The sequence below is a fragment of the Vitis vinifera genome, chromosome 4 (assembly GCF_030704535.1).
Source record: "Vitis vinifera cultivar Pinot Noir 40024 chromosome 4, ASM3070453v1".
NCBI classification, from domain to species: domain Eukaryota; kingdom Viridiplantae; phylum Streptophyta; class Magnoliopsida; order Vitales; family Vitaceae; genus Vitis; species Vitis vinifera.
The window spans coordinates 20,224,344-20,251,500 of record NC_081808.1 but is presented as its reverse complement, the minus strand read 5'-3'; the positions used below and the strand labels follow the sequence as shown (position 1 = coordinate 20,251,500).

At 30.4% G+C, this 27,157-nt stretch overlaps 2 protein-coding genes and 1 pseudogene across 2 annotated transcripts; 2 read left to right on the top strand and 1 right to left on the bottom strand.

Moving 5' to 3' along the window:
• Positions 1 to 747: 747 nt before the first annotated feature.
• On the bottom strand, positions 748 to 3,189 carry LOC132253682 (uncharacterized). Its single transcript, XM_059736593.1, has one exon. The coding sequence runs from the start codon at positions 3,187 to 3,189 to the stop codon at positions 748 to 750; it is 2,442 nt and encodes an 813-aa protein (XP_059592576.1).
• A 4,875-nt stretch (positions 3,190 to 8,064) lies between these two features.
• LOC100258117 (S-adenosyl-L-methionine:benzoic acid/salicylic acid carboxyl methyltransferase 3-like) lies at positions 8,065 to 9,566 on the top strand (annotated as a pseudogene).
• Positions 9,567 to 22,265: 12,699 nt separating this feature from the next.
• On the top strand, positions 22,266 to 24,060 carry LOC100258209 (S-adenosyl-L-methionine:benzoic acid/salicylic acid carboxyl methyltransferase 3). Its single transcript, XM_002262640.5, has 4 exons — positions 22,266 to 22,427; positions 22,662 to 23,066; positions 23,161 to 23,415; positions 23,513 to 24,060. The coding sequence occupies exons 1-4, from the start codon at positions 22,353 to 22,355 to the stop codon at positions 23,870 to 23,872; spliced, it is 1,095 nt and encodes a 364-aa protein (XP_002262676.1). The 5' UTR covers positions 22,266 to 22,352; the 3' UTR covers positions 23,873 to 24,060.
• Positions 24,061 to 27,157: the final 3,097 nt, after the last annotated feature.

Genomic DNA, 27,157 nt, shown 5'->3' with positions numbered 1-27,157 from the left:
GTTTTTCACATTGAGCATTGAAATTATTACACGAACATGAGCTTCACCCTTAGGATCAATTTTTTTTTTTTTTTTTTACTTGACGATCACTAAGGTGGCCTTTACAACATAACAACATAAGGGATGTCCCACTCTTGCAAAGGAGGCTTTTTAACTCTTGAAACATTGCCAAGGAGCCATAACCATTCCGGGAAGCTTAATATATATATATTTTTTCTTTTCCTTTTTTTTTTTTTTTTTTTTTTTAATTTCAAAGAGAGGGCAAACAATCAAGGAAGAATAATCTTAAAACACTCAAGGATATTCCGGGTGACTTTACTCACTTTTTAATGCTCATTAGATAAACATAAATTTGCATTTAGACTACAAAAAGCATTACTCACCATTTATGTAATCACAAGGTTCAACCATGAGCTATTACTCACTTAAAAGAAATGAAACTAACCTTTTGTGGTTTATCTAATCAAATCAAAATAGCAAGGATTCAACATCATGTTTATCAATCAAGCCATGGAGATAAAGACATCTTGAAGCTTTTAAGATCATTATGAGTCAATTTAACTTTTAAACAAAAATGTAAGCATGTCACTCTCATGAACTCAGCAAATGTTGAAAATTTATGAAAAATGAAGAAAAGATTGAACCAAAACAAAAAGAACACCACCACAAGGACACTTTGGAACTTGAGAAGACACCTAGGACTCAAAGATATTCAAGAAGAAAGTCCTAGACAAGTTCTAGAGGTAGTTAATAGAGAGTATATAAACCTATGGGGCTCCTAAGTGATTCAAACCTAGAAACATCCAAAGGTTTAGTAACATTGTTAGCAATTTGACCCTCCATAAGGAAAAACTCTAGTGAAACAATCTTGTCTTCTACCAAGTCTTGAATGAAGTGATGCTTAATGTCCACATGTTTTGATCTAGAATGAAGAACATGGTTCTTTAACCTATCAACAACATTGGCATCATCAAATTTTCTCCCCCTATCAATCCTAACTTTTACAATGGGATGTTCTTTTTCATTTTGCAACAATCTATGTTCCAACAAGTGATTAACACATGCAATTTTAGAACTTCCACACACAAGAGAAGATGATGAAGGAGACTTTTGACTAACAACATAACAATTATCACAAGTTCTCAAGCCAATCATCACACAAAAATCATTCAAGTCAAACACCTTGCAAAGATTTTGTGAAAATTGGACATTGAACTCATTCTCACACATTTGGCTTATGCTAATTAAGTTAGCCTTTAAACCTTCAACATATAAGACCTCTTCAAGATTAGGAATGTTGGGGGCACAAATGGTACCTTTGCCTTTCACTCTAGCCATATTACCATCTCCAAATGTCACATTTCCTCCATCAAATTCAGTGAATGAAGTGAACAAAGATTTATTTCCAGTCATATGATGTGAACATCCACTATCAAGATACCATGAGTGTGACTCAATAGCTTTAAGTGCGGTATGGACAACGAAACACTTCAACTCATTCTTTTTCACCCAAATTTGTTTAACATTTGAGATTTTTGTCTTTTCATTCAAAGTGCTTCCTTTCAACTCACCATTATGAGAGATCTTTGAGCTCTTCTTGGACACTCTCTTATTCTGATTCAACAACCTATTCTTCAAAGCATGACATTCATTCATTAGGTTGGTCAACCTCCTTTGAAAATTATCAAACAATCTTGCATAACATCTATCAAAAGTGTGTCCCATTTTTCCACAATGATTGCAATGAAACTTGATTTGAGATTGAGGTTTCTTAGGAGATTCTTTTTCACAAGGCTTAACAAAAACCGTTTTACTACTACTTGTAGTAGCATTTTCACCAAGAAATCCTAAGCCTCTTTTATCAAAAGATTTACGCCCTGAATTAATTAACTCATTAAGTCTTTTAGAGCTAGGATGTAACTCTTCCTTCCTAAGACTTAACTCATCCTTGAACATTTGAATTTCACTTTTCAACATATCACATTTTTCCTTCACTTCCAAATGTTCATTTTCAAGAAATGCAATTTTATCAAGCAAGGCTTTCTTTTCTCCCTTTAAAACATCAACCTCATTGGTTAAAATCTTCTTAGAAGCCTTCCACTTGACTTGTTCTTGTTTAAGGCTCAAACACTCCTTATACAAAGTCTCATACGCTGTGTCAAAACTCATGTCATCATCATTGGAGTCACTTGACTCACTTGAAGCTTCTTTTAAAAGAGGTTCCTCATTGACACTTGCAGCAAAGGCTATGAAGTTAGTGCATTCCTCACTTCCATTGGATTCTTTTTCACTTGATTGATTAGACTCGGAGTCACTCCAAGTAACTTTCATGGCCTTCTTGTCTTTTTTCTTTGAGGGACATTCAAATGCATAGTGACCCTTTCCCCCACATTTAAAGCACTCAATTTTCAACTCCTTTTTCACACTTTTCTCCATCTTTTTCTCTTTTCCAATTGAGTTCCTCCATTTTTTACCATCATTTGATTCTTTCTTGGCTTTTCTGAATTTCATGTACTTCTTGAATTTTTTAGCAAACTTAGTAAGCTCACCCTCCGACATTTTCTCATCATCCTCACTTTCGGAACTTAGGGACTCTTCTTTAATAGCTTTTAAAGCAATTCCCTTAGCTTTCCTAGGTGATACAAGAGTCATCTCAAAGGTTTGGAGGGAACCTACAAGTTCATCTATCTTCAAGGAATCCACATCCTTAGACTCTTCAATGGCGGTGACCTTAGCTCTAAATCTCTCAGGAAGAGATCTCAAAATTTTTCTCACCACCTTAGAGTTAGAGATGGGTTCACCTAGATTGAAGCTAGAATTCACAATGTCCATCAGTTTTGCATTAAATTCTCCAAAAGTTTCATGATCATCCATCCTAATGGTCTCAAACCTAGATGTCAACATTTGAAGCTTGGACACTTTCACGGCATTAGTTCCTTCATGAGTCACTTGGAGAATATCCCAAGCCTCCTTAGCCGAAGTACATGTAGCAATCCTACGGAATTCATCTGTACTAATGGCATCGAAGATGGAGTACATGGCTCTAGCATTATTCTCACTTGCTTCATTTTCACTTCTATCCCATTCCAATTTAGGCTTGATAACATTAGTTGGTCTACCTTCTCTATCCAACACCTTAGGTGGAGACCAACCAAATTCAACAGTGTTCCAAACTTTTTCACTTTGCATTTTGAGAAAATATTGCATTCTCACTTTCCAATGAGAATAATTTTCACCGGTTAAAAATGGTGGTCTCCCAATGGAAGCTCCCTCTTGATGAGGTTCCATGATTGAGATTCAAGGACTAAAAATGATTTTTCCTTTAAAAACCCGCTCTGATACCAATTGAAAATGTGAATCTCAATAATGAACTACACCTAGAGGGGGGTGAATAGGTGTTGTAGAACAATTTAAAAATTCTCCCAACAAAGATTACCTAACCTTAGACTATCTTAATGTCAAGAAAATTTTCTTCCAATAACTTTTCAACAAAGCAAAACATCCACAAGCAATAATGTATGCATCAACACTCTCCCAACAATTTATAAATGCAAAACACATGCAAATGCTTCAACACTCCTCAAAAATAAATCAAAATATAGAGTGAGAGAAAGAGACAATGAACACCGGATTTTTAACGTGGAAAACCTCCGAAGAGATAAAAAACCACGGGCCTATCACCGATTGAAAACTCCACTATGAAGAATAAAAACTGAGTACAAGGTTTTACCTAGCTCAAGCCAACCAATCCTTCCCGGAATACTTGACTAGTACCTTCATTTTCAGCTTCTCCTGTTGGAGCACACTTGGAGTCCGCACCAAGCTCAATCTCGGCCTCTTCTTGAATCAACACAAGAAGAAAATGGGTTTTTGCACAACCCAAATAGAATGAGAGATTTAGATGTGAATGAAGAAATGAATCAACCCCTTTATTGCTCAAGAAAATCCATTGAAAACTAGTTTTGAAAACATTAAGAGAAGTGGATTTTCTTTGCAATCAAAAACCCCAACTTAGGAAAGCAAAAATGAGAAATGAAGAACACTTGGGAGTGTGGCTGCTCTCCCCACGTTTTCAGCAGTCTCTAAACTCAGAAAATGAGAGAAGATTGGGTTTTAAAGTGTAAAAAGAAACCCTTAATCTAATGGCTGAGATTTGATCAAAAAAACATTAGTTGGATAGATCCACCCCTACACCTGGATCGATCCAGAAACAGAGGAATAAAAGCCTTGCACCAAAAACCATTTTTCCCAACTTTCTAACACATTTAAAGATTAAAAACCGGGTTGATTCACACCCAATCACTCCACACTCGACTACATACCTTGGCCTCTTAGCAAAGTCTTAGTCTTCAAAGTCAAGTAGTCCGAATAGGAATAGGAAAGCCGAGTTAGGGGACACTTAGGAATTTTGTCCTGAATTGCCAACCTAGCTAAACACTCACATTATGTTCATCACATAATTGACATATCCAACATAAAAAAAGGATATTATTAAATTTTTTTATTATATGTATTAACTTCTTAAAATTATTTTAAATTTTAATGAAATATATATATTTATGATATTATCTTATTGAATTAATGAATTGTGAATCAATAATTTATTCGATTCAGTCAACGCTCCGAATGTGAGAACGTGGGAAAAAAACACAAATAAGGCTGTGTGATGGAAGAAACGTCATTGCATGCTCCACTGATACCTCCAGTTGTGGCTGATATTTAATCCCAATTTGTTTTAAGCGGGTTGTCCTGGTATAAGCGGCCAACTCATGCATGCACCTACCGTCACCTTGTCCTACTTTCATCATCATGTTTCATGCCCACGTTATTAGTATTGTTTTCATTGTTTGCCAATTGTTTTTAGTTTCGTGTACGCAAAGGAAACAAATAAACCCATTTTATTTTTGTTTTTGTTTTTTTGGTGTTTGTAATTATTTGAGCAAGTTTGATTCATATGAAACATCAATCTAACGTTCTTTTAAAAAGTTGGTGGTTCATATTAAGTGAAAAATATACGAAGAAAAATGGGATAAATGTTGGAGTAGAGTGACCACATTTTCCATTTAAGCTTATATTTTTATTGTTGAGGGTAAACAATAGGTTAGGGAGGGGTATGGAAGGGGCAAACGATAGGTTGGGGGGTGCAAGGGGTAACGCCCTCCCGTGGTACGATTCAGGGGTATTTTTGGAATTTCATTATCTGATAATTAGTATAAATTCCCTTTTATATAACTCTAATTTGAGATATAGTGAAACATCCCCCGCGGTATGGTTTAAAGGGTATTTTTGAAATTTTATGACCTGAAAGATTAGTATAAATACCCTTTTATGTAACCCTAATTTGAAATATAGTGAAAGTCTTAATCCCTATTTCCGTGGATGTAGGCAAATTGGTCAAATCATGTTAAATCTATGTGTTTTTATCTAATTTTTCACCAAAAATCATTGCATAAAAATCAACGAAAGTTCTCTCATCTTATTCTCTCTAGTACGTGCTTGTTATATAAAATGATTATATAATGATAATTATAAAATAATATAAATTAATTAATATAATAAAATAAAAATACATGAAAATAAAATTAAATATCATATATATATATATATTCATTTTAAATAGATATTCATACTTAAATATTATATATGTTCTATTCAAGAAAATTTAAAATATTAATATTTTTATTATTTAATTTGATATATCAAATATAAAAATAAAATATTATAAAAAAGTAATTATATATATTTTAATTTTTTTATAATTATTTTTAATTTTATATAATATATAAATTATATATTTATGATATCAACGTAATTCAACCATAGATTCAATTAATAAATAGTAAATCAACCATTTTTATGACTCAACGATAAGTTTGATTCTAAAAACATTGAGATTTACTTATTTCTCTTTTAATGGTAGTACCCATAAAGAGACACACTTGTCATTAGTGAATATTATGTCATATGGCGTGTTGTGTTATGTATGGTTTGTTCTGGTGAATGTCATGAGTTCTATCCACCTTGTGGTATTAGTAGAATAACTTTCCCTTTTGAATTATCAATTGTTAGATAAAAATAAAATTATAATCTAGATAAATATTCGAAGAAGTTCTTTGTAACACAGAATTGTAGTCTTTAATGATTTGGTAATTTTCTTCTTAAAAAAAAATTATTAGGCCATGTTTGATTGATAAGATATAATATGTGATATGATAAGAGATGAAATATATAAGATAAGATAAGTTATTCGATTACTTATCATATTCTATGTTCGATCAAACATATATAAGATAGGATAAATGATAGGATATATTATTCACCTTTTTTTTTTTCATCTATTTTTAAATGTGATATGTTAATACCATGGTAAGATATAAGATATACATATCCATGCATTAAAAATTCATTTTTTTTAATCAATTTTTTGTTTTTTAATATAGTCATTTTACAAAATATTTTTTTCGTTATAAATTAAATTTATTTTTAAAAAAGAGAAACTAAAAAAATATTTATAAAATAATATTAATATATGATATATAAATTATTTTTATATATTAAATAACATAATATAAAAAAATTTATTTGTAAAGTTTAAATATTTTAATAATTTATATTGTTAAACATAACAAAATTTTCATTTTTTTAAAAAATAAAAAATATTTGAATGTGATATAATTTTTATTTTAAACATTGAAAATAATATATATTTTATATTCTTTTTTTTTTATTCATTTTACAAATTAAATATAAATATGATATAACATATCTCATTGGATATGCTATTTTAAAATATCATGTTGATATGTATATCCAATAATATCATATTCCATTGGAAATCATATCATAGGATATGCATATCCTATCCAATGGGATATGATATCTTAAGATATACATATCTAATCCTATTTTATCATATCTCACCAACCAAACGTAGCCTTAGAGTTTCTTATTGCTTCATCCTTCTTAATTCTCTTATTATTTCACCCTCCAAATTTTAGGTATAGCAATAGAAAAATTATTATTGGACTCATCAATAATTGTATTATTTATTGACAAAGGATAATTAAAGATTTTAAATTGAATGAAAAATTATCTTCATTCTAATTTTAATAAATTTAATTTAAAAAACAAATGTTGAATTTTATTAGATTTATTTACTTATCCAACATAATCATTAGTGACTGCAAGGTTTCGTGGAATTGGAGTTCAAAGAAGATGAAATCATTAATTCCACAAAGATGTTGTGGGGGGTTTCTCTTCACGTGTCCTCCCCCAAATCAAAAACCCTTGGTCCGTTCAAGATAAGCAGATGATTCGTCTTAACAAAAAAAAAAAAACTCTATCTGGTGCAAGAGGAAAGAAATTTCCTTATTCTTGGATGTTAGACAGAATGAGCAAATCATGCCAGTTGAGATTCCTAGACGGATTAACTAACACAGTCAAAGATTCCAAACATTGAGTAGATGGATAATCACACCTAATGCTTGAGCAATGACCTAGATGACATTTATGCCTAAAAGTCAATGAATATTAATTGCTACACACAATCAGCGACATTGACAAATGTAAATGCATGGTCTACTATATGGTCTGAGACTTTTGCTCGACAACCAGCAAATGACACTAGTCAGCGGATTCTTTTTGGTATGATTGCCCAATCCACGCAGAAATGATGGTGTTGACTCTCTTGCTAAGACTTGATTTTCGCCTTGATGATAATCATCATCACAAAAAAGGCATGAATGCATCATCAACGCTATGGCGATGGTGCCATTTGCTCTATAAAAACCCTTTGAGAAGCATGAAAAAGGTACGCGCGTACAAAGCCATTCGAAATAATTAGGCTCATCTTTATTACTTTTTGACTTAAGCTTCGGAGGGGCGTGTTTGGACCACCTGTTCGAATATCCTTTTGTATAGGGAAGAAACCCATCTGACTCTAGAGAAGGTAGACGAACTCAAATCTGGTTGACACTGCACCAACAAATGTGACTCTAAGTTCTATAAATAGGGAGCATCTCCTTCTACACAATTCCCATTCCAAGTGCCAACTGAGAGAGAGCAATCAGCAAAGAGGCACGAAGGGAGAGATGGAAGTAGTTCAAGTGCTTTGCATGAAGGGAGGAAATGGGGATATCAGTTACACAAAAAACTCATTAGTTCAGCTGTGTCTTTTGCTAAATTTAATTCTTCGTCAATCCTAATACATCAGTTGACATGCATATATTATACATATAAACTGTTTCCTTTAATTAAATTAAAGAATGAATAGTCAAGATATGCTAATTGATCACTAGCACCTATGCACTTCGATGTTTTGTTTTGTTTTTTTTTTTTTTTATCGTGCAGGTATCAAATACTGCCATATTTCTAAAAAGGTTCCAATGACAAGTTCTACATTAATGGTGCAGAAAAAAATAATATCCTTGACAAAACCTATGATCGGGGAAGCCATAACAAATCTTTACTGCAACAACTTTACGGCCAGCCTATGCATCGTAGACTTGGGTTGTTCTTCTGGACCCAACACTTTTTTTGCGGTCTTGGAAGTTGTCACTACAGTGGACAAGGTGCGCAAGAAAATGGACCGTCAATTGCCCGAAATTCAAGTGTTTTTGAATGATCTGCCGGGGAATGATTTCAACACCATTTTCAAATCCTTGAACAAGTTCTGAAAAGATCTTGAGAAAACAATGGGAGCAGGAGCTGAATCATGTTTTGTAACCGGAGTTCCAGGTTCTTTCTACGGCAGACTCTTCCCCAGCAAAAGTCTTCATTTTGTCCATTTTTCCTCCAGTCTCCATTGGTTGTCCATTATTTGAGTAAGAAGAAAGCATGTAAGCTAGTTTCAATTATTCATGAGGTTCCTCAAGGACTGGAGAGTAACAAAGGGAACATTTACACGGCAAGTTCGAACCCCACCAAGTGTGCTTAAAGCATACTATGAGCAATTCCAAAGCCATTTCTCCATGTTTCTCAGGTGTCGGTCGGAGGAACTACTAGGAGGAAGTATGGTTTTAACATTTTTAGGAAGAAGTGACGATCCCTCTAGCAAAGAATGTTGCTACATCTGGGAGCTCTTAGCTGTAGCTATCAACGATATGGTGGCAGAAGTGCACATTCAATTTCTACATGCCTTAATGTTGCCAATTTGTATAGATTAAATCATTCAACAATAGCATATGTAATTTAACGAAGTTTAAATCCAGGGGCTCATTGACAAGGAGAAAATGGATTCCTTCAATATTACTCAATATGCATCATCCCCAGTTGAAGTAAAATGTGAGGTTGAAAAGGAAGGATCCTTTACCATAAATAGGCTGGAGGTTTCTAAAGTGAACTGGAATGCGTATCACGGTGAATTCTGCGCATCAGATGCTCATAATTGTGGATACAATGTGGCCAATTTGATAACAGCAGTGATGGAGCCATTGCTTGTAAGCCACTTTGGTGATGGAATAATTGAGGAGGTGTTCAGCAGGTACAAAAAGATTGTCATTGTTCGCATGTCCAGAGAGAAGATTGCATTCGTAAATGTCACTGTTTCCATGACTAAGCGTGGATGACCAACACTCAACAGGGCTGCTTCATCGATCCAACATTCAACATGGCTGCTTCATTAGTAGTTTTATATTTCAGAACGTGCATGTACCCCTTTCTAAAATAAGCTTTCCATGATCAGTTATCAATCCTAGTTTTTTAGATTCTCTCATTGTCATATTATGTTTTATTGTCAAAGATATTACTAAATAAATGTTGGAGTGTTGGGTTGACGTGTTGGTTTGCTAGAATCCTATTGGGAATCCTATATTAATTCAACAAAATTTTAAAAATCTCACTCAACTTTTCAGTATTTATTTTATTCCCATTTGTAAGTATTGAAAATAAAAAATTAGACAAAAAAGAAAAAGAAAAAAGAGATGATCAATTTTTTTATTTATTTCTTAATTTATTTATAGATTGATCAATTTATATATATAATGTAACTTAAAGGAGGTCCCATTTAAATTCCAAATTCTAATAGATAACCAATGTTGATGCAATGCCAACCAGATTTGAGTCCGTCTAGTTTCTCTAGAGGCATTCAGACTTCTTTCATGCACAAAATGATGTTCGGACAGATGGTCTAGACACGCCCCTCCGAAGCTCAAGTAAAAAAGTAATAAGGATGGACCTAATTATTTTGAATGACTTTGTACACGCGTACCTTTTTCATACTTCTTGAGAGGTTTTTATAAAGTGGATGACATCATCGCCATAGCTCTGATGATGCATTCATGCCTTTTTTGTGATGATGATTGCCATTAGGACGAAAATCAAGCCTTAGCAAGAGAGTTAATGCCATCATTTCTGCACGGATTTGGCAATCATACCAAACAAAATTCGCTGATTGGTGTCATTTGCTGGCTGTCGAGTAAGAGTCTCGAACCATGTAGTGGACTATGTATTTACGTTTGTCAAAGTCGCTAATTGCACGTAGCAATTAATATTCATTGACTTTTAGGCGTAAATGTCATTTAGGCTGTTGCTTAGGCATTGGGTGTGATTATCCATTTGTTCAGTGCCTGGAATCTCCAACTGTGTTAATTAATCGATCTGGAAATCTCAGTTGACTTGGACTGTTCATTCTGTCTGACACCTAAAAAGAAGGAAATCTCTTTCCTCTTGCACCAGATGGGGTTTGTTTTGGTTCAAATGGATTGATCTCAGACGGATCATCTGCTTACCTTGGAAGAACCGAGGGTTTTTGATTTTGGGGAGGACACGTGGAGGGAAACCCCCCACAAATAGTATAAAAATCTCATGTATATCTCATTTTAGAAATTTATTGGGAAAGTACAAAATTTTCATTCATAAATTTAGATGCTAACCAATCAAATGCGCGGGAAAAATAATACTTTGAGCTAGGAAGAGTTGTGAGAAACTTGTACATGTTGGAATGTTTGACAATTTTGTCGAAACCATTAATGAAAATATTGGTAATCATAGATAAATCGGTTATTTCGATTTTACGGATATATCAGATATATCGATGGATATTTTGAAAAAAAATTTCAATATGCCTAAAATTGATCAAAACTTATGAAAATATTGAAAAAAACTCTAAAAATGATATAATGAACAATAGTAGAAATTTTAAAGTTGTTTTATAAAAAAATTGATATATGTATATGAGATAATTAATTATATTTGATAATAATATCATATGAGTTGATAAAAAAAATATGAATTTTATAAATATATATTTATTATTAAATTACTTCAAATTTTATTTGACAATAATATTGTGATATTTGATTATAATATATCTTATTTTAAAATTATAATCCATTTACTTTCAATTGTATTAAATAATATAAAATAAATGATGATATATGTATAAATATTTTTAATATTTATATTTTTTAAATTTAATTAATATATATAAATGATATAAAAAAAATGTTAAGAAAATTATAATGATAGGTTTTATATTATTAGTGATTAATTAAATGAAATTTTAAAATAAAATAATTAGAATTAATTTGCTTATTAAAATAAATTTTTAATATTTTGTTTTATGATGCTTTTACTATATATTTATCTGGTGCTTATTATTTGGTAAATGGGCAAGTTAGCCCATTGGCTCATTGTGTTTATTTTGGGTTTGGGCATAGGTTTGAGCCCTATGACCCATGTTGATTGAAATTTTAAAATATTTAGGTTATGTTTGGTTCTAGAAAATATTAAGAAAAGAAAAAAAAATTGTTAAGAAAAATAATAGTCTTATGAAAAAAAATCAATTATAATTAAAACCAATTAAAAACTTACATATTTTTCAATTATTTAATCTTTACATCTGATAAGCTAAATAAGGAAATAAATTTGAAATAGTAAATAAAAACAATTTATTAATTTTAAATCTATTTTTTATTTTCCTTAGTTTTTTTTTCTTTTATTCTATTTTTTCTTTTTATTTTATTTCCCTTCATTTTCCCTCAAATTTTCCGGAACGAAACATAGCCTAAGGTTATGTTTGGTTTTGAGAAAATATTAAGGAAAAAAAAAGAAGAAAATTAAAAAAAGTTAGAAATTTATGTATTGTTAAATTATTTTATTTTTATATTGAAGAATTAAAATTAATAAAATAAGTTTGAAATAATATATAAAAATAATTTATTCATTTTTTTTTCTTTACTTTTTTTTCTTCTATTTTTTCTATCTAGTTTTTTTTTTTTTTTTTTTTTTCTCGAAATTTCTGAAAACCAAACATAGGCTATACTATAGTAGTTGTCGGGATCTCCATGAGTCCATGTGTGTGGCAATGAATGAGTGTATTCCTAGTGAATGAGTGTATTCCTAGTCGATGAATATGAGCGATTATATTTCAATATTTGAGTACATGAAATAGGTTGACCAAGCTTCGTGCTTCAAAACTGAATGGGCATATATGTGCCTTGCATGCACTCACGATAAAGGGTCTGTATTTTTCTCTTTAGGGGTACTAACAACTAGGCTAATCACCCTCTCACTCAACAACTAGCTCATATGATAGTTCAGGCAATGTCATCTTCAATGAGATTTTTACCATCTGTAAGTTTGTAAATTAATTAGTTAAAGTCTAGGGTCATGACAATCCTTAGAATAGTTGTATCCTCCTAGGATAGGAACCCATTCTTCTTCGGTTTATAATAGAAAATAAAAAGGAAAATTATTTGAAAAATTTTACATTTAAAATTTTTTTTTTATTCTTTATATAAAATAGAAATAAAGATACACAAACTTAAAAAAATTTGTGAGAAAATAATTATTTACTTTGAACCAAATGTCACGATATGATATCAAGGTAGGATATATCCATTTTTCGATTTTTCAAAAATTTTCAAAATTACTGGTAATTTTTCTGGATTTATCAATTATGTCCTGATTTATCAGGATTTTTCTACGATAAAATTGGTGCAAGTCAACAATTACCAAATTCTTAGTCAAATGCCCAAAAGATGTTACCAAATGATTCAAACCTGGTTTTCTTAGCTGGTTCCTAAGTAGGTAATCAACTATGCCACTTCCATCTTATGGCAAAGATGTAAATACAATTATATATTATATTATTGTTTTTTTTATTTATTTAAATTTAGCTTTAATTAAATTAATTTTAATAAGTACATATAAAAATATCTATGGAAAAAATAAGATAATAAAATCAATTAATTTTAATTATTTTATTTTTAAATTTCATTTAATTGGTTGTTAAGAATAAAAAATTATAAATCAAGATATCATACATATATCACCATTTATTTTCTATTATTGAATATATTTGAATTAAATATATCAAAATTTTAATATTAAATATGTTTTCAAATTTTACGTATTATTATCAAATGTTACAATATTATTATTAAATAATATTTAATGTAACTTAATAATGAATGTACACTTATAAAATTCATATTTCTTATTGACGAACATGATATTATTGTTGCACATGACAAATTATATTATATAAATCAATTTTTTCAACAAAACAATTTCAAAAGATATATTATTACTTCTTATATAATTTCAATATGCCTTCATGTGTTTGCTTAATTGATCCTCTAATTCTACCTTAAATTCAATCAATTTATCTTCAAGGCATTGGGTTTTCTATATATTATGTAAATAAATCCAAACTAAAGGTGATGAAATACTTATACCCTCTTGTGCATGAATATTAAAAGGTCCACATACTTCAATATGCGTTAACTACAAACATTCTTTGGCTCTATATCCTTTAATAATAAATGATTTTTTCAATCATTTTATATTCTATATAGGATTTACAAACTGGAAGATCCTCTAGAATCAAAATGTCCAATGATCCTGAGTTGATCAATCTTTAGATCCTATTTTGATTAATATGATCAAGATGTAAATGTCAAACATAAGTTTGATTACTATTAGGTTTGTTACTTTTTAGTGAGATATGATTATTCTTATTACTTGGCAATAGTAATAATGAAGTCACATGATAAAGACTTTCAACTAATGATCTTAAGCATATAAATGAATAATTTATTTTAATAATAACTTGTTTATTTAAAAACATTGAACAATTTGATTTACATAAACTAGAAATTGAAATCAATTTTTTTGTATAATTAGGAACATATCGGCAATCTTTAAGCTTTAGAAGACTCTTATTCTCTAAGACTAAGATAATATCTCACACTTTCTGTACAACTATCCTTACATTAGAAGCTACAATCAAGCACATGTTCCTATCATTCAGCCTTTTCCTTAATTGAAACCTTGTAAAAAATTACAAATTTATAGATATAGTTAGTGGCCCTGGAATCTATCCACTAAGAATATGTGAAATGTATCACTAAACATGATTCAATTAAGAGGAATTCAAGGCACTCCTTTTCCTAGTAGCCTTTATTTCGACAAAGGAAGCACTTACTATTTTCTTTACTCTTTCTTTTCCTCACCTAAACTTACATCATTACTTGGTGTTTCCATATTTGTTCTTCTTCTTCTTGGTAGAAGACCTCGAAGAATCCTTAAATTCCATGTGAAAACCCTTTTGATATTTGAGAATCCTCTTAGCTATCTAGAGTTCCCTTATAAACTCTAGTAAGTTCATCAACAACTTATTCACAAAATAGTTCACCTTGAACTACTTGAAGGAAGTTGACAAGGTCTCTATGATCATATTGACTTTGGTTTCCTTATTAATCTTAACTCTAAATAATTCCTTCTCATTGAAGAGTATGATCATATATATCATATAGTCTCTAACAAGAGTTCCTTTCATCATTTTGGTGTTCATGATAGTCCTTAGGGTAGTTTGTCTAGATGACCTACTTTTGTCACCACACATCTCTTACAAACTGAAGAGAATATCATAAGTTATGGCATAAGACGTGTTACTATTGTAACACATTATCCAAAGACCTAAGTATAATAAACTTGGTCTTCTAATCTGCCTTATGTCATCTATGATAAGCATTCCTTTCTTCTTGTAAGGATTGTTCATTAGGGTATTTGGAGCAAATTCTTGAGTTACACATTTTACTAATGTCTTTTGCTAAGTGTCCTAGTATCACAAGAATCAAGCCCTTGTTGAGTAGGTCATGATCTTATTATTAAGTAAAGACCCTCTTAGATTGATTTTCCTATCATATTTAACCTTAAGATCAACATATAATTTTTATTTAGCCTTTAGACTTAGAAAGGGAGACAATAGTGGACAATTCAATCACTTCATATCCAAGTTAACTATATAATCATTATCCTTGACATCAATGTTACTAAGTGAAGAACCCACCATTGGAGTGGTTGCTCCCACCACAAATATGTCTACTTTTGTCCAAATGGAAAGTTCATATCCCTTAATTCCTTTTACCTAATGCACTATTACGGTAGTGGTGATCCAAAATCAAGATGAGTTTAATAATGAAGATTGTGGGTTTTGCTAAGATCCTATCCAACTTAATCTTTTAGAATAATTAAGAGCTTTAACCTTAGTAATTTCTTGTTGAATAAAATATCCTCTATGAAAATTTTCTAAAAATATCTATTTCCTATATTAGAACCTTAATGTAAAAGGAGAAAGTATCTTTGAAAATTTTTAAAATTTTCCATGAGGGTGCCTTATTTAAAAATTAATTTGAAAATAAAATAAGCTCTTAAAATTTAAAATTTCATTTTCCTAAAATTCTCATTTTTTTTTCATACATTATTTCCAATTTAGTAAATATTTCATATTGGCAAAGAATTTTATTCCCATAATCTCTTCACAACTGTTTTTGGTAGCTTTCTTAATAATAAATTATTCATCATGAATTTTCAAAAAGTACTCACTCTAAAATGGAATCTTATGCAAATAAGGAAAATCCCATTTTATATAGAAAATAAGAGCACTTTTCTTAAATAAAAAAAATATTCCTAAATATCTCAAAAATTTAGGGAAGATTTTAAAGATAAAATCTTTAAGAATTAATTTTATAAAAGGAAATAAATTGCTCTTAATCCTCTTAAAATCTTTCTATAAAAATATTTTCTTAGTTTCTTACATTTTCAAATTTAAAAAAGTATTCATATTTGGAAAGTCAATTTATAAAAATTTATTTCTTATTAAGATTTACTGAAAAAACTCATTTCTATGCCAAACATGTCATATATAATAAACATATGTAAAAAACCCAAAAACACAAATGTGGAAATTAATTAAAATTCTAATTGCCTTTAGGGATCTTGTTATAGATTTTGGTAATAAAATTTGGAATCCGGAAATTCCAAAAACATTAAAATTATCAAAATATCCTTATAACAAAAAATTAGGGTTAGGAACTCAGAAAAACCCTAAAAACCATATTGTTTCCATTGAGAGCGCTTGAGTGCCTTAAGGAGCACTCGAGCAATATTGGTTATAACGTTTGAGCGTCCATGCTTGTATCTCCAATTCAAGAGTGCTTCTTTTATGGATTCTGAACATTTTCAACCAAAAAACTTACTCTTTTGGAATGGTTTTCCTTCGTGAAAGTCTTTGATTGCTTGGATCTCCTCTTTGGTCATTAGAGATGAATAAAAACAAGATTTCCACGTAAAACAAAAAATCTTATACTCCTAATAAATGGAGCCTTCAATCCATCTATGAAATAGGAAAAGATTTATACAAACAAAAATTAAAACCTATACTTCTTTTTAATTTTTTTTTTTAAAAACTTACTCTTTTGGAATGGTTTTCCTTCGTGAACGTCTTTGATTGTTTGGAACATTGGATCTCTTCTCTTGGGTCATTAGAGATGAATAAAAATAAGATTTCCACGTAAAACAAAAAATCTTATGCTCCTAAGAAATGGAGCCTACAATCCATCTATGAAATATGAAAAGACTGAAAGGATCAATTTTTAGCTCAAAACGAATGAAAGGAACAAAGCAAACCAAAATGTTAAATCGAGTCAGTTTGCTATAATAATCTGTTTAATATTATCAAATTTGATTAATTTGATTTAATTCATGGATTATTTAAGAAACTGACCAAGTCCTTCCTTTGAACCACCTAATCCAAGCATACCATTCAATTCATGAGACAACATTTCGGAAATATGCTTAATGAAAGTTGATGACTCAATTCTAATGAGAGTTCTCTCATTAAGTTGTCTCTTTCAGCAGCTAAAATTTGTCGTGGAAAATAGTAACTATAGCATTGGAGGCGTTGTGATAGAAGAGTTAGATCGGTTTGGTTCAACTGTGCTAAAATCTTTTCAGTATTTGGCCATCTTGCCTTTTTTTTTTTCATCCCTTGGCATTATTATTGGGAAGAAGTACTAGGCCATTTTTCTGTCTCTTCAATTACTAATGGAAATTAATTCCCAAAAGAAGTGTTCGGCCATGTATCCAAACAGTGCTAGCTGGCCGATATTTTTATCAGAATATAAGGTCCTCATTCGTTTCCACAAACCATTATGTAAAGACTGTGGGGCATCTTCCTGCCGGAATAGAATGCACTCGCTGCACTCAGACACTTGTTTATGTGGCTCAGATTATGGAAGATATCACATGGCCTAAGAAATATGTGCAGGGTTGCTAAGAAAGCGTCATGCTCCGCTGACACGTCCAGTATTCTGTGGCTGATGTCTAACCCCAATGTGTTTTAAGCAGGCTATCCTGGTCCAAGCGGAAAACTCATGCACCCACCTTCACTTTGTGCTACTTTTCATCATCGTGTTTCATGCACGCATTATTAGCATTATTTTTGTTGTTTCTCCGTTGTTTTTAGTCTGTACTGATGAATATAAGGAATAATACCCATCAGTGGTGTCAGTTGAAGAACTTTCCTTGTCACGGCCTAAAACCTACTTCAAGGGCATGAAATTCATTTCACACCTAAAGGGAAGATTCAAATTACAAACATTCATCTTGTCATTGAAAATTATTAATTACTAATTATCAAATTTATGTTCAAATAAAAATTCTAAAATATTCTATTCTCAACTTTTAAACCGATATATCAATCCAAGTGTTATTATCCAAATAACTATAAATTCAAATAATTCGAACGGAAATTAAATTTTAACATCCAAAATAAAATTTAAACCAAAATGCTAACAAAGAAAATTCTACAACCTAACCATCACTCCTCATTTGATCTAAGAGTATCTGAAAAATTATCAACAAAGAGACATGAACTTAAAACTTAATAAGGAACATCAATACAATTTCATGAATAAAACATTTTCAATTACAATTACAAATCAGAGATACAATATATCATTATTTTCATAAAAACTTTTCAGTAAAACTTTTTCATATCTATTCCAGAGTAATAATAGATATGGTACCCGCTCTTCATTTTGGGGGTACCTACCCACATTTGACCCCAATAAAAAGATGACATGTGTAAAGTACATATCATTAAAAAATTTATAAAAACTTATCAAACCGATAAAGATGACTTGTTGGTGAGAAATAATCACATGCATTTCATATATATCTAAATATTACAACTTTTTTATAATTTATTATTAAATATCAAATATAATTTGTTATTTAAAGCATTACCTAACTCTATCTAAAAAAAGAAAATCCTACCAACTACTCTTATACTCTCATTATTTATATATAAAAAAAAAGGATAGTAATTTAATATGAAAATTAAATAATTTCAACTACTAAATTACAAAATATGTAAGATGTATTTTGATGAATCAAATTTTAAGATCAAGTTTAAAACTTTTTGAGAAAGAAAATTTAAAATTTGTATTATATGAAGAAGATGAAGGATTTCAAGTGATCACAAGTGTCAAAGGTAATATTTGATATTTTTTTTATCCAAATATAAATGTTGTAGGAAGAAATGTGATGTTAAATAACAATTTTAGAATTTTTTATGAGTTTATTATAAAATTTTGTTATCAAATTGTTATTAATATTTTTATATAATTTTTTTTTTGTTCATAGATTAAATTTGAAGATAAAGCTTTATATGTCTTGAAGGATGTCAAGTGTTTACAAGTGTTAAAAGGTAACATTTGAATTTTTTTTTCCATTTACATATAACTATTGTAGGTAGAAATGTCATGTTAAATGACATTTAAATATGTAATGATTTATAACATCTAGATTTTTTAATTTTTTTCTAAGTTATTATTAATCAAATTGAGAGCATTTAGTCATTTGTTATGAAATTGTCATCAATATTTTGTAAGAGAGGGTATGAACTTTCTAAGAGAGGGTACAAACTTTGTAAGAGAGGGTACGAACATTGTAAGAAAGGGTACGAACTTTCTAAGAGATGGTACGAACTTTCTAAGACAGTGTACGAACTTTGTAAGAGAGAGTATGAACTTTGTAAGAGATGGTACGAACTTTCTAAGATAAGGTACGGACTTTTTAAGAGAGGGTACAAACTTTCTAAGAGATGGTACGAACTTTCTAAGAAAGGGTACGAACTTTCTAAAAGATGGCACGAACTTTGTCAGAGAGGGTACGAACTTTTTAAGATAGGGTATGAACTTTCTAAGAGAGGGTACGAACTTTCTAAGACATGGTAAGAACTTTCTAAGACAAGGTATGAACTTTCTAAGACAGGGTACGAACTTTGTAAGATAGGGTACGAACTTTGTAAGAAAGGGTATGAACTTTCTAAGAGAGGGTACGAACTTTGTAAGAGAGGGTACGAACATTGTAAGAGAGTGTACGAACTTTCTAAGAGATGGTACAAACTTTTTAAGACAGGGTATGAACTTTGTAAGAGAGGGTACGAACTTTGTAAGAGATGGTACAAACTTTGTAAGAGAGAGTACGAACTTTGTAAGAGAAGGTATGAACTTTCTAAGAGATGGTACGAACTTTCTAAGAGATGGTACGAACTTTCTAAGAGATTGTACGAACTTTCTAAGATAGGGTACGAATTTTCTAAGAGAGGGTACGAACTCTGTAAGAGAGGGTATGAACTTTGTAAGAAAGGGTACGAACTTTCTAAGACAAGGTATGAACTTTCTAAGACAGGGTAAGAATTTTGTAAGAGATGGTATGAACTTTTAATTTTCTAATTTTTTAGGATAATTTACATTATTTCTAATTTAAAAAAATTTTAATTCTTATTTTTTTTAATAATTCTATCAATAATAACTCAAAATAATATTATTAAACTATGTTATTGTTATTTCAAGTTAAAAAGTAAATCTAAAATTTTAAAAATATAAATAATTTAGGGTACGAAAAATATGAGAACGGTAGGAAAAATGTGATAAATACATGTTTGATACTTTTATCACATTTTTCATATTGATTTTTAGTTTAAAAATTTTTGAAATTACAAATTTATTTTCGAAAATACTATCATTAGTAACTTAAAAGAGTATTAGTAATTTATTTTATTGTAATTTAACTTTAAAAACCTTAAATTCAAAAAATGTAAAATTTGGAGAGTACGGAAAAAAATTAGGACGATCTAATTACCTAAGCTTTACATATGATTATCAAAATGTTGAATTTTTATGAAAATACTCATTTCATATTAAAATATTACCATATTCATTTTTATGTTGAATTTAAATGTTTAATAATTTGTTAGAAATAAAATAATGTAATTATGATATATGATGATTTTTTTTGTTAATAAATATGTTTTCAAATTTTATATTATTTTTATTTTTATTTTTTTTCCAATTCTATTTTTATCTAATATTTATTTTATTTAAACCCAAAATTGTTGAGAATGGAGGAAGAAAGAATGCCACATCCCGTTCTTCCCTTAACTGGTTAAGTGGAATTTTTATTTCAAATTTAAAATGGATGCCCAAGATGTAATCTTGGACATCCAATAGCTTGAAAAACTTTTTCGGTAGGTACCGAAGAGGTACCCTAGAATTTTCCAATTCATTTCACACCTAAACTGAAGATTCAAACTACAAACATTCATCTTGTCATTGAAAATTATTAATTACTAATTATCAAATTTATGTTCAAATAAAAATTCTAAAATATTCTATTCTCAACTTTTAAACCAACATATCAATCCAAGTGTTATTGTCCAAATAACTCTAAATTCAAATAATTCGAATGGAAATTAAATTTTAACATCTAAAATAAAATTTGAACTAAAATCCTAATAAAGAAAAATTCTCCAACCTAACCATCACTCCTCATTCGATCTGAGAGTATCTGAAAAATTATCAATAAAGAGGCATGAACTTAAAACTTAATAAAGAACATCAATACAATTTCATCGATAAAACATTTTCAATTACAATTACAAATCAGAGATACAATATATCATTATTTTCATAAAAACTTTTCAGTAAAACTTTCTCATATCTATTCCAGAATAATTTCTCATCAAAAGGAAATTAAATACATTCAAAATATCTTTACTCTGGTTATTAAATAACAAATAGTGCCTAATTAGATGAGACTTCACAATATATTATTATTATTATTTCTTTCAATTACCAGTAACACTATTACTCCAAGTCACCATATATTATTATTATTATTTCTGATGGTTGTATATTATTATTTTTTTTTGTCACTCAATAATCCGCTCGTATTTGTTCTTCTTTTCTTTATTATTATTATTATTATTATTATTATTATTATTATTATTATTATTATTTTCTCAAATTGTCGCTACATAGTTCCTCAAATTCTAAAATCCAGAAACATGCAATCATTTTTCTTATTATTTAGTTTTTCCGATCTAAAGCCTCCACAAACAATTTATTGATTTATTTTCTAAATCTAAAATTTCTCATCTTCCACTATTTATTTATTTATTTTCTATTCAAGTGAAATTTTCCTATTTTCATTAATAAATTAATGTACATTAATAAATTTCCAATCTTTTGATCTAAAAAATTAAATAAACAAACCCTAATTTAGATTGTGATTTTGAAAGTATTCAGATCTAATTAACGAATATAAAATACTAATTCGAGGATTAAAATCTTACCTAAAAATTTGATTTTCAAACCCTAAACCTCCAAATCTTTAACCCTATACTCTTTGGTATTTACGGTCTTCATGAAAAAGGGTTTTTTTGAATAAAAAAGATAGGAAAAAAGTAATTTTATAACTGAAGCTTTTAAAAACGAAAAGACTTTTTTTACCGTTATTAAATTAATTTAATTAATTAATTAATTAATTTCTAAATTATAAATTTACCCCTAAATTGGGTTTGGGGGTATTACATTCCTTTTGAATTATCACCAACAATGACCATCGGGGGGGTTACGTGAAAGTAGAGTACATAGACGATGAAATAATTGATTCCACAACGATGTGATTCCAAGTTCTATAAATAGTGAGCATCTCCTTCAACACAATTCACATTGCAACTGAGAGAGAGCAATCAGCAAAGAGGCAGGAAGGGAGAGATGGAAGTAGTTCAAGTGCTTTGCATGAAGGGAGGAAATGGGGATACCAGTTACGCAAAAAACTCATTAGTTCAGGTGTGTCTCTTTCTAAATTTATTTCTTCGTCAATCCTAATGCATCAGCTGGTATGTATATATCATACATATGAACTGTTTCCTTCAATTAAATTAAAGAATGAATAGTCAAGACATGCTGATTGATCACTAGCACCCATGCACTTGGATGTTTTGTCTTTTTATCATGCAGGTATCATGTACTGCCGTTCTTCTAAAAAGTTTTCAATGACAAAGTTCCACTTTAATGGTGCAGAAAAAAGTAATATCCTTGACAAAGCCCATAATCGAGGAAGCCATAACAAATCTTTACTGCAACAAATTTCCGACCAGCCTATGCATCGCAGACTTGGGATGTTCTTCTGGACCCAACACTTTGTTTGCGGTCTTGGAAGTTGTCACTACAGTGGACAGGGTGGGCAAGAAAATGGGGCGTCAATTGCCCGAAATTCAAGTGTTTTTGAATGATCTGCCGGGGAATGATTTCAACACCATTTTCAAATCCTTGCCCAGGTTCCAAAAGGATCTTGAGAAAAGAATGGGAGCAGGAGCTGAATCATGTTTCATAAACGGAGTTCCAGGTTCTTTCTACGGCAGGCTGTTCCCCAGCAAAAGTCTTCATTTTATCCATTCTTCTTACAGTCTCCAATGGTTGTCTCAGGTGACTCTTTGCTCTAAATTAAATAGTGGTTTATGATGATTTATTATCAACCAAGAAGAAAGTATGTAAGTTGGAAGTTTCAATTGTTCATCAGGTTCCTCAAGGGCTGGAGAGTAACAAAGGGAACATTTATATGGCAAGTTCGAGCCCACCATGCGTGCTTAAAGTATACTATGAGCAATTCCGAACCGATTTCTCCATGTTCCTCAGGTGTCGGTCGGAGGAACTTCTAGAAGGAGGGAGTATGGTTTTAACATTTTTAGGAAGAAGAAGTGAAGATCCCTCTAGCAAAGAATGTTGCTACATTTGGGAGCTCTTAGCTGTGGCTCTCAACGATATGGTGGCAGAGGTGCACATTCAATTTCTACATGCCTTAATGTTGCCAAATTTGTATAGATTAAATCATTCAGCAATGGCATATGTAATTTAACGATGTTTAAATGCAGGGGCTCATAGAGGAGGAAAAAATGGATTCCTTCAATATTCCTCAATATACACCATCCCCAGCTGAAGTAAAATGTGAGGTTGAAAAGGAAGGATCCTTTACCATAAGTAAGCTGGAGGTTTCTGAAGTTAACTGGAACGCGTATCACGGTGAATTCTGCCCATCAGATGCTCATAAAGATGGTGGGTACAATGTGGCTAAGTTGATGAGAGCAGTGGCGGAGCCATTGCTTGTAAGCCATTTCGGTGATGGAATAATAGAGGAAGTGTTCAGCAGGTACCAAAAGATTGTGGCTGATCGCATGTCCAGAGAGAAGACTGAGTTCGTAAATGTCACTGTCTCCATGACTAAGCGTGGATAACCAACATTCAACACGGTCAGCTGCTTCATCGATCCATCTTTCAAAATGGCTGCTTCAATTATAATTTTACATTTCAGAGCACGTATGTACGTCTTACTAAATAAGCTTTCCATGATCAATTATCAACCCTATTTATGTAGAGACTCTCTTTTTAAATAATCTCATCATGTCCGTCTCATTTTAGAAATTAATTTGGGAAGCATAAAATTTTCATTAATAAATTTAATTAGATACTGACCAATCAAATGCTTACGGAAAAATAATACTTTAGACTAGGAAGAGCTATGAGAAAAATTAATATAATCGTACAAGGGCATTTTCTTTCCTTTATATATATTTTATATAAAATTAGAAGATATTCTCATGACACTTGGGTTTTCATTAAGAAAAGGAATATCAGTACCAAAGGAGTTTTCATTAACTAAGAAAAGGAGTATCACTACCAAAGGAAATAAAGAGAACAAAAAAAAAAAAAAAAAAAGGAAGTGAAGGCAATAATTCAACATGGGGTCCAGACATGAGATATGATGCAGATAAGGTGTCGATCTAACACCTCATGCTTCAATTGAATGCTCCTTATTTTAACTTTTAATTCAAGCTTTTGTTATGTTTAAAGGCTATTTTTTTTTTAAATAATCATGATAATGTGAAAAAAAAAAAAAAAAGTCTTTGCATCTTTTAGAAAAAGAAAAGTATAATGAACTTTGAATTAAAAGTTAAATTAGATACATATCAAAAGAGTACATCTTGGATTGTCAAGCCTAATGTACATGTATAATTAATCATACTAAAATACTCAGTTGAATAGGAAGATGTAGTGAATTGTGGGTGTCAAGAAAACTTGATCATCTTCTTATTGCAACTAAGGTAAAAAATAAGCTAGAATAGTATCAATGATACCCCCAACGTTGGCATAAACTCCTCTACCAATTGACTATTTTCAAGTCCCTTTAGTTATTAGAGAGTCCACTTTTGCTTGATCAGGATTAAGGACTTGAAAATTTCTTAGAGAAAACCTAAAAGAAAAATTGTCTATTGGATGCCAATTATCATGCCATGGGTAAGTACCCTTTCCAATACCAAGAATAATTCTCTAAAAAGGTCTAGCTACCTTCCTATACTTCAATATCCTACTCAACCCATGCTATAAAATCCTTGTTGTGGTATTGCTTCAATGTTGTACATAAATGCACACATTTGCAGATAAGCACTTAGTTCATGCTTCTAGTTCACATTCTCTAAGATTGAGAACCTATGTAACACAGTAATTTGATGACCTATGATTACCTAATAACCAAAGTCATGATTCATCATAACCCTTGTCTAATATGTAATTATGCATACTAGTGCATTAATCATAAAAAAACTATCATGATGATCAAAACAAGTAATCTCTCTAATTAGAAAGTAGTGCACTATATTCTTTTACAAATTGCTTAATTTCACAAACCAATTATGAACTTCTCATCATCTTATAAGGAACTCATGACTTGAATTATTTATACAACTCTTAATACAATAAAGTCATGTACAATATAAGTGATATATGTGTAAATGTTTAAACAACTAATTAATGTAATAAAAAATATAAAATGAGAACTAGAAATCATAGTAAATAAATATATTAATGAAATTTTATTTTGTTACATCATGTTATACTTTCAATAACTCTATCTTAACACTTTTATTCTTTTCCTATGATCTTTGTTTTTTTTAAGGTGATGGATTCCACCTCAAAATTAATATATATTTCAACTAGTTATCAAGATGAATAAACTAATGGGAATTTATTTGTGTTCTATTTTTATCGAATTAGAAGAAATTTTTTCCATAGTTTTTTATCTCTCTTAGGAGGATTTTTCCATGTTATATTTGGTCTCATTTTACTTGGATGTTCTTACACTATTATTGTTCTCTCTTGGGAGATTGTTATTATTGTGGAGGATTTGTTAAACATTTGCAAGTGAATACTCTCTAGAATTTCTATTAACTCCCAACAAATATGTTATAATCATGCCATATTGACATTCCTAATACCTTCCCACAAGATAACTTGACCCCATAATCCATTCTCCATCTGTTAATATGTTTTTTCTATTATTAATTGATATTTTTCTTTATTGTTTTATTTTTTGCTTTAAAAAATAAATAAAATAAGGGTGATTACAAAAACAAATAAAAATCAAATTTTAAATAAATAATAGTCACCCCAAAACATAAATTATTTTCCAAATCCAATGTAACAATCTAGCCATTGCATAAAGATGCATGTGAAAAATATGTGTCACACCTACTAACTAGTTAGTCACCTTGGCTTTGAAAGCCTTTAGAACCTACACCTCATGGTTGAATTAATTGTGAAGGCTAATTTAGGTATCACATTAGGCTCCTCAACCAAGGAACTATGTAGTTGTCAAAAAACACGTGTTTACTCGTTCTTATTTATGGATATCATAATGTGTGTCAATTGATCATTCAAAATGATTGTAAGATGGGCGGTCATTGATTTATTTTTTGGATGATAGAAATTGGATTCAAATTAAGATTTCTCACACTGTCTTTGTACCTCCCATTGTTATGAAAACACTGTAGAAAAGGATAATTATCTGGCTTAATTGAAGAAAACTAGTTTTCCTTAGAATAAATGAAAAAAAAATTATTAACCAAAATAAGATGCCAACTGATACACTAATATTCATGGGATCAGAACTAGACCTGGTCCATTCGGTGGATCAGGTCTTTCCTACAAGCGCATAGCTTTTTATACATACCTATTTTTCAACTAAAGTAATTCAGTCGGTCGGCATCTTTGATTGAATATTATTTTGAAAGAGACGGCAAGGACATGGTCTTCACATTATGTTAAAGAAAAAATGAGGCTGCGTCATGCATGGAAACGTCAGCTAAGAAACGTTTGCAGGGTTGTTAAGAAAGCGTCACGCTACCATCAGTATTCTGTGGCTGCTGTATCTAATCCCAATTTGTTTTAAGCGGACCGGGCTATGGTAATACTAGTGGCCAACTCATGCACCCAGCGTCACCTTCTACTACCCCTACTTTTTCAGCATCGTGTTTCATGGCCACGCTACGAGTATTGTTTTTGTCAATTGTCACTTGCTTTAAATTTCGTGTACGCAAAGGAAGTAAGTAGACCCATTTTAATTTTAATTTTAATTTTAATTTTTTTTGTGTGTGTAATTATTTGAGTAGATATATATGAATCATATGAAACATCAACGTCACATTTTTTTAATAGGAAAAAGCTAGAACTTATCTTATTTCGCT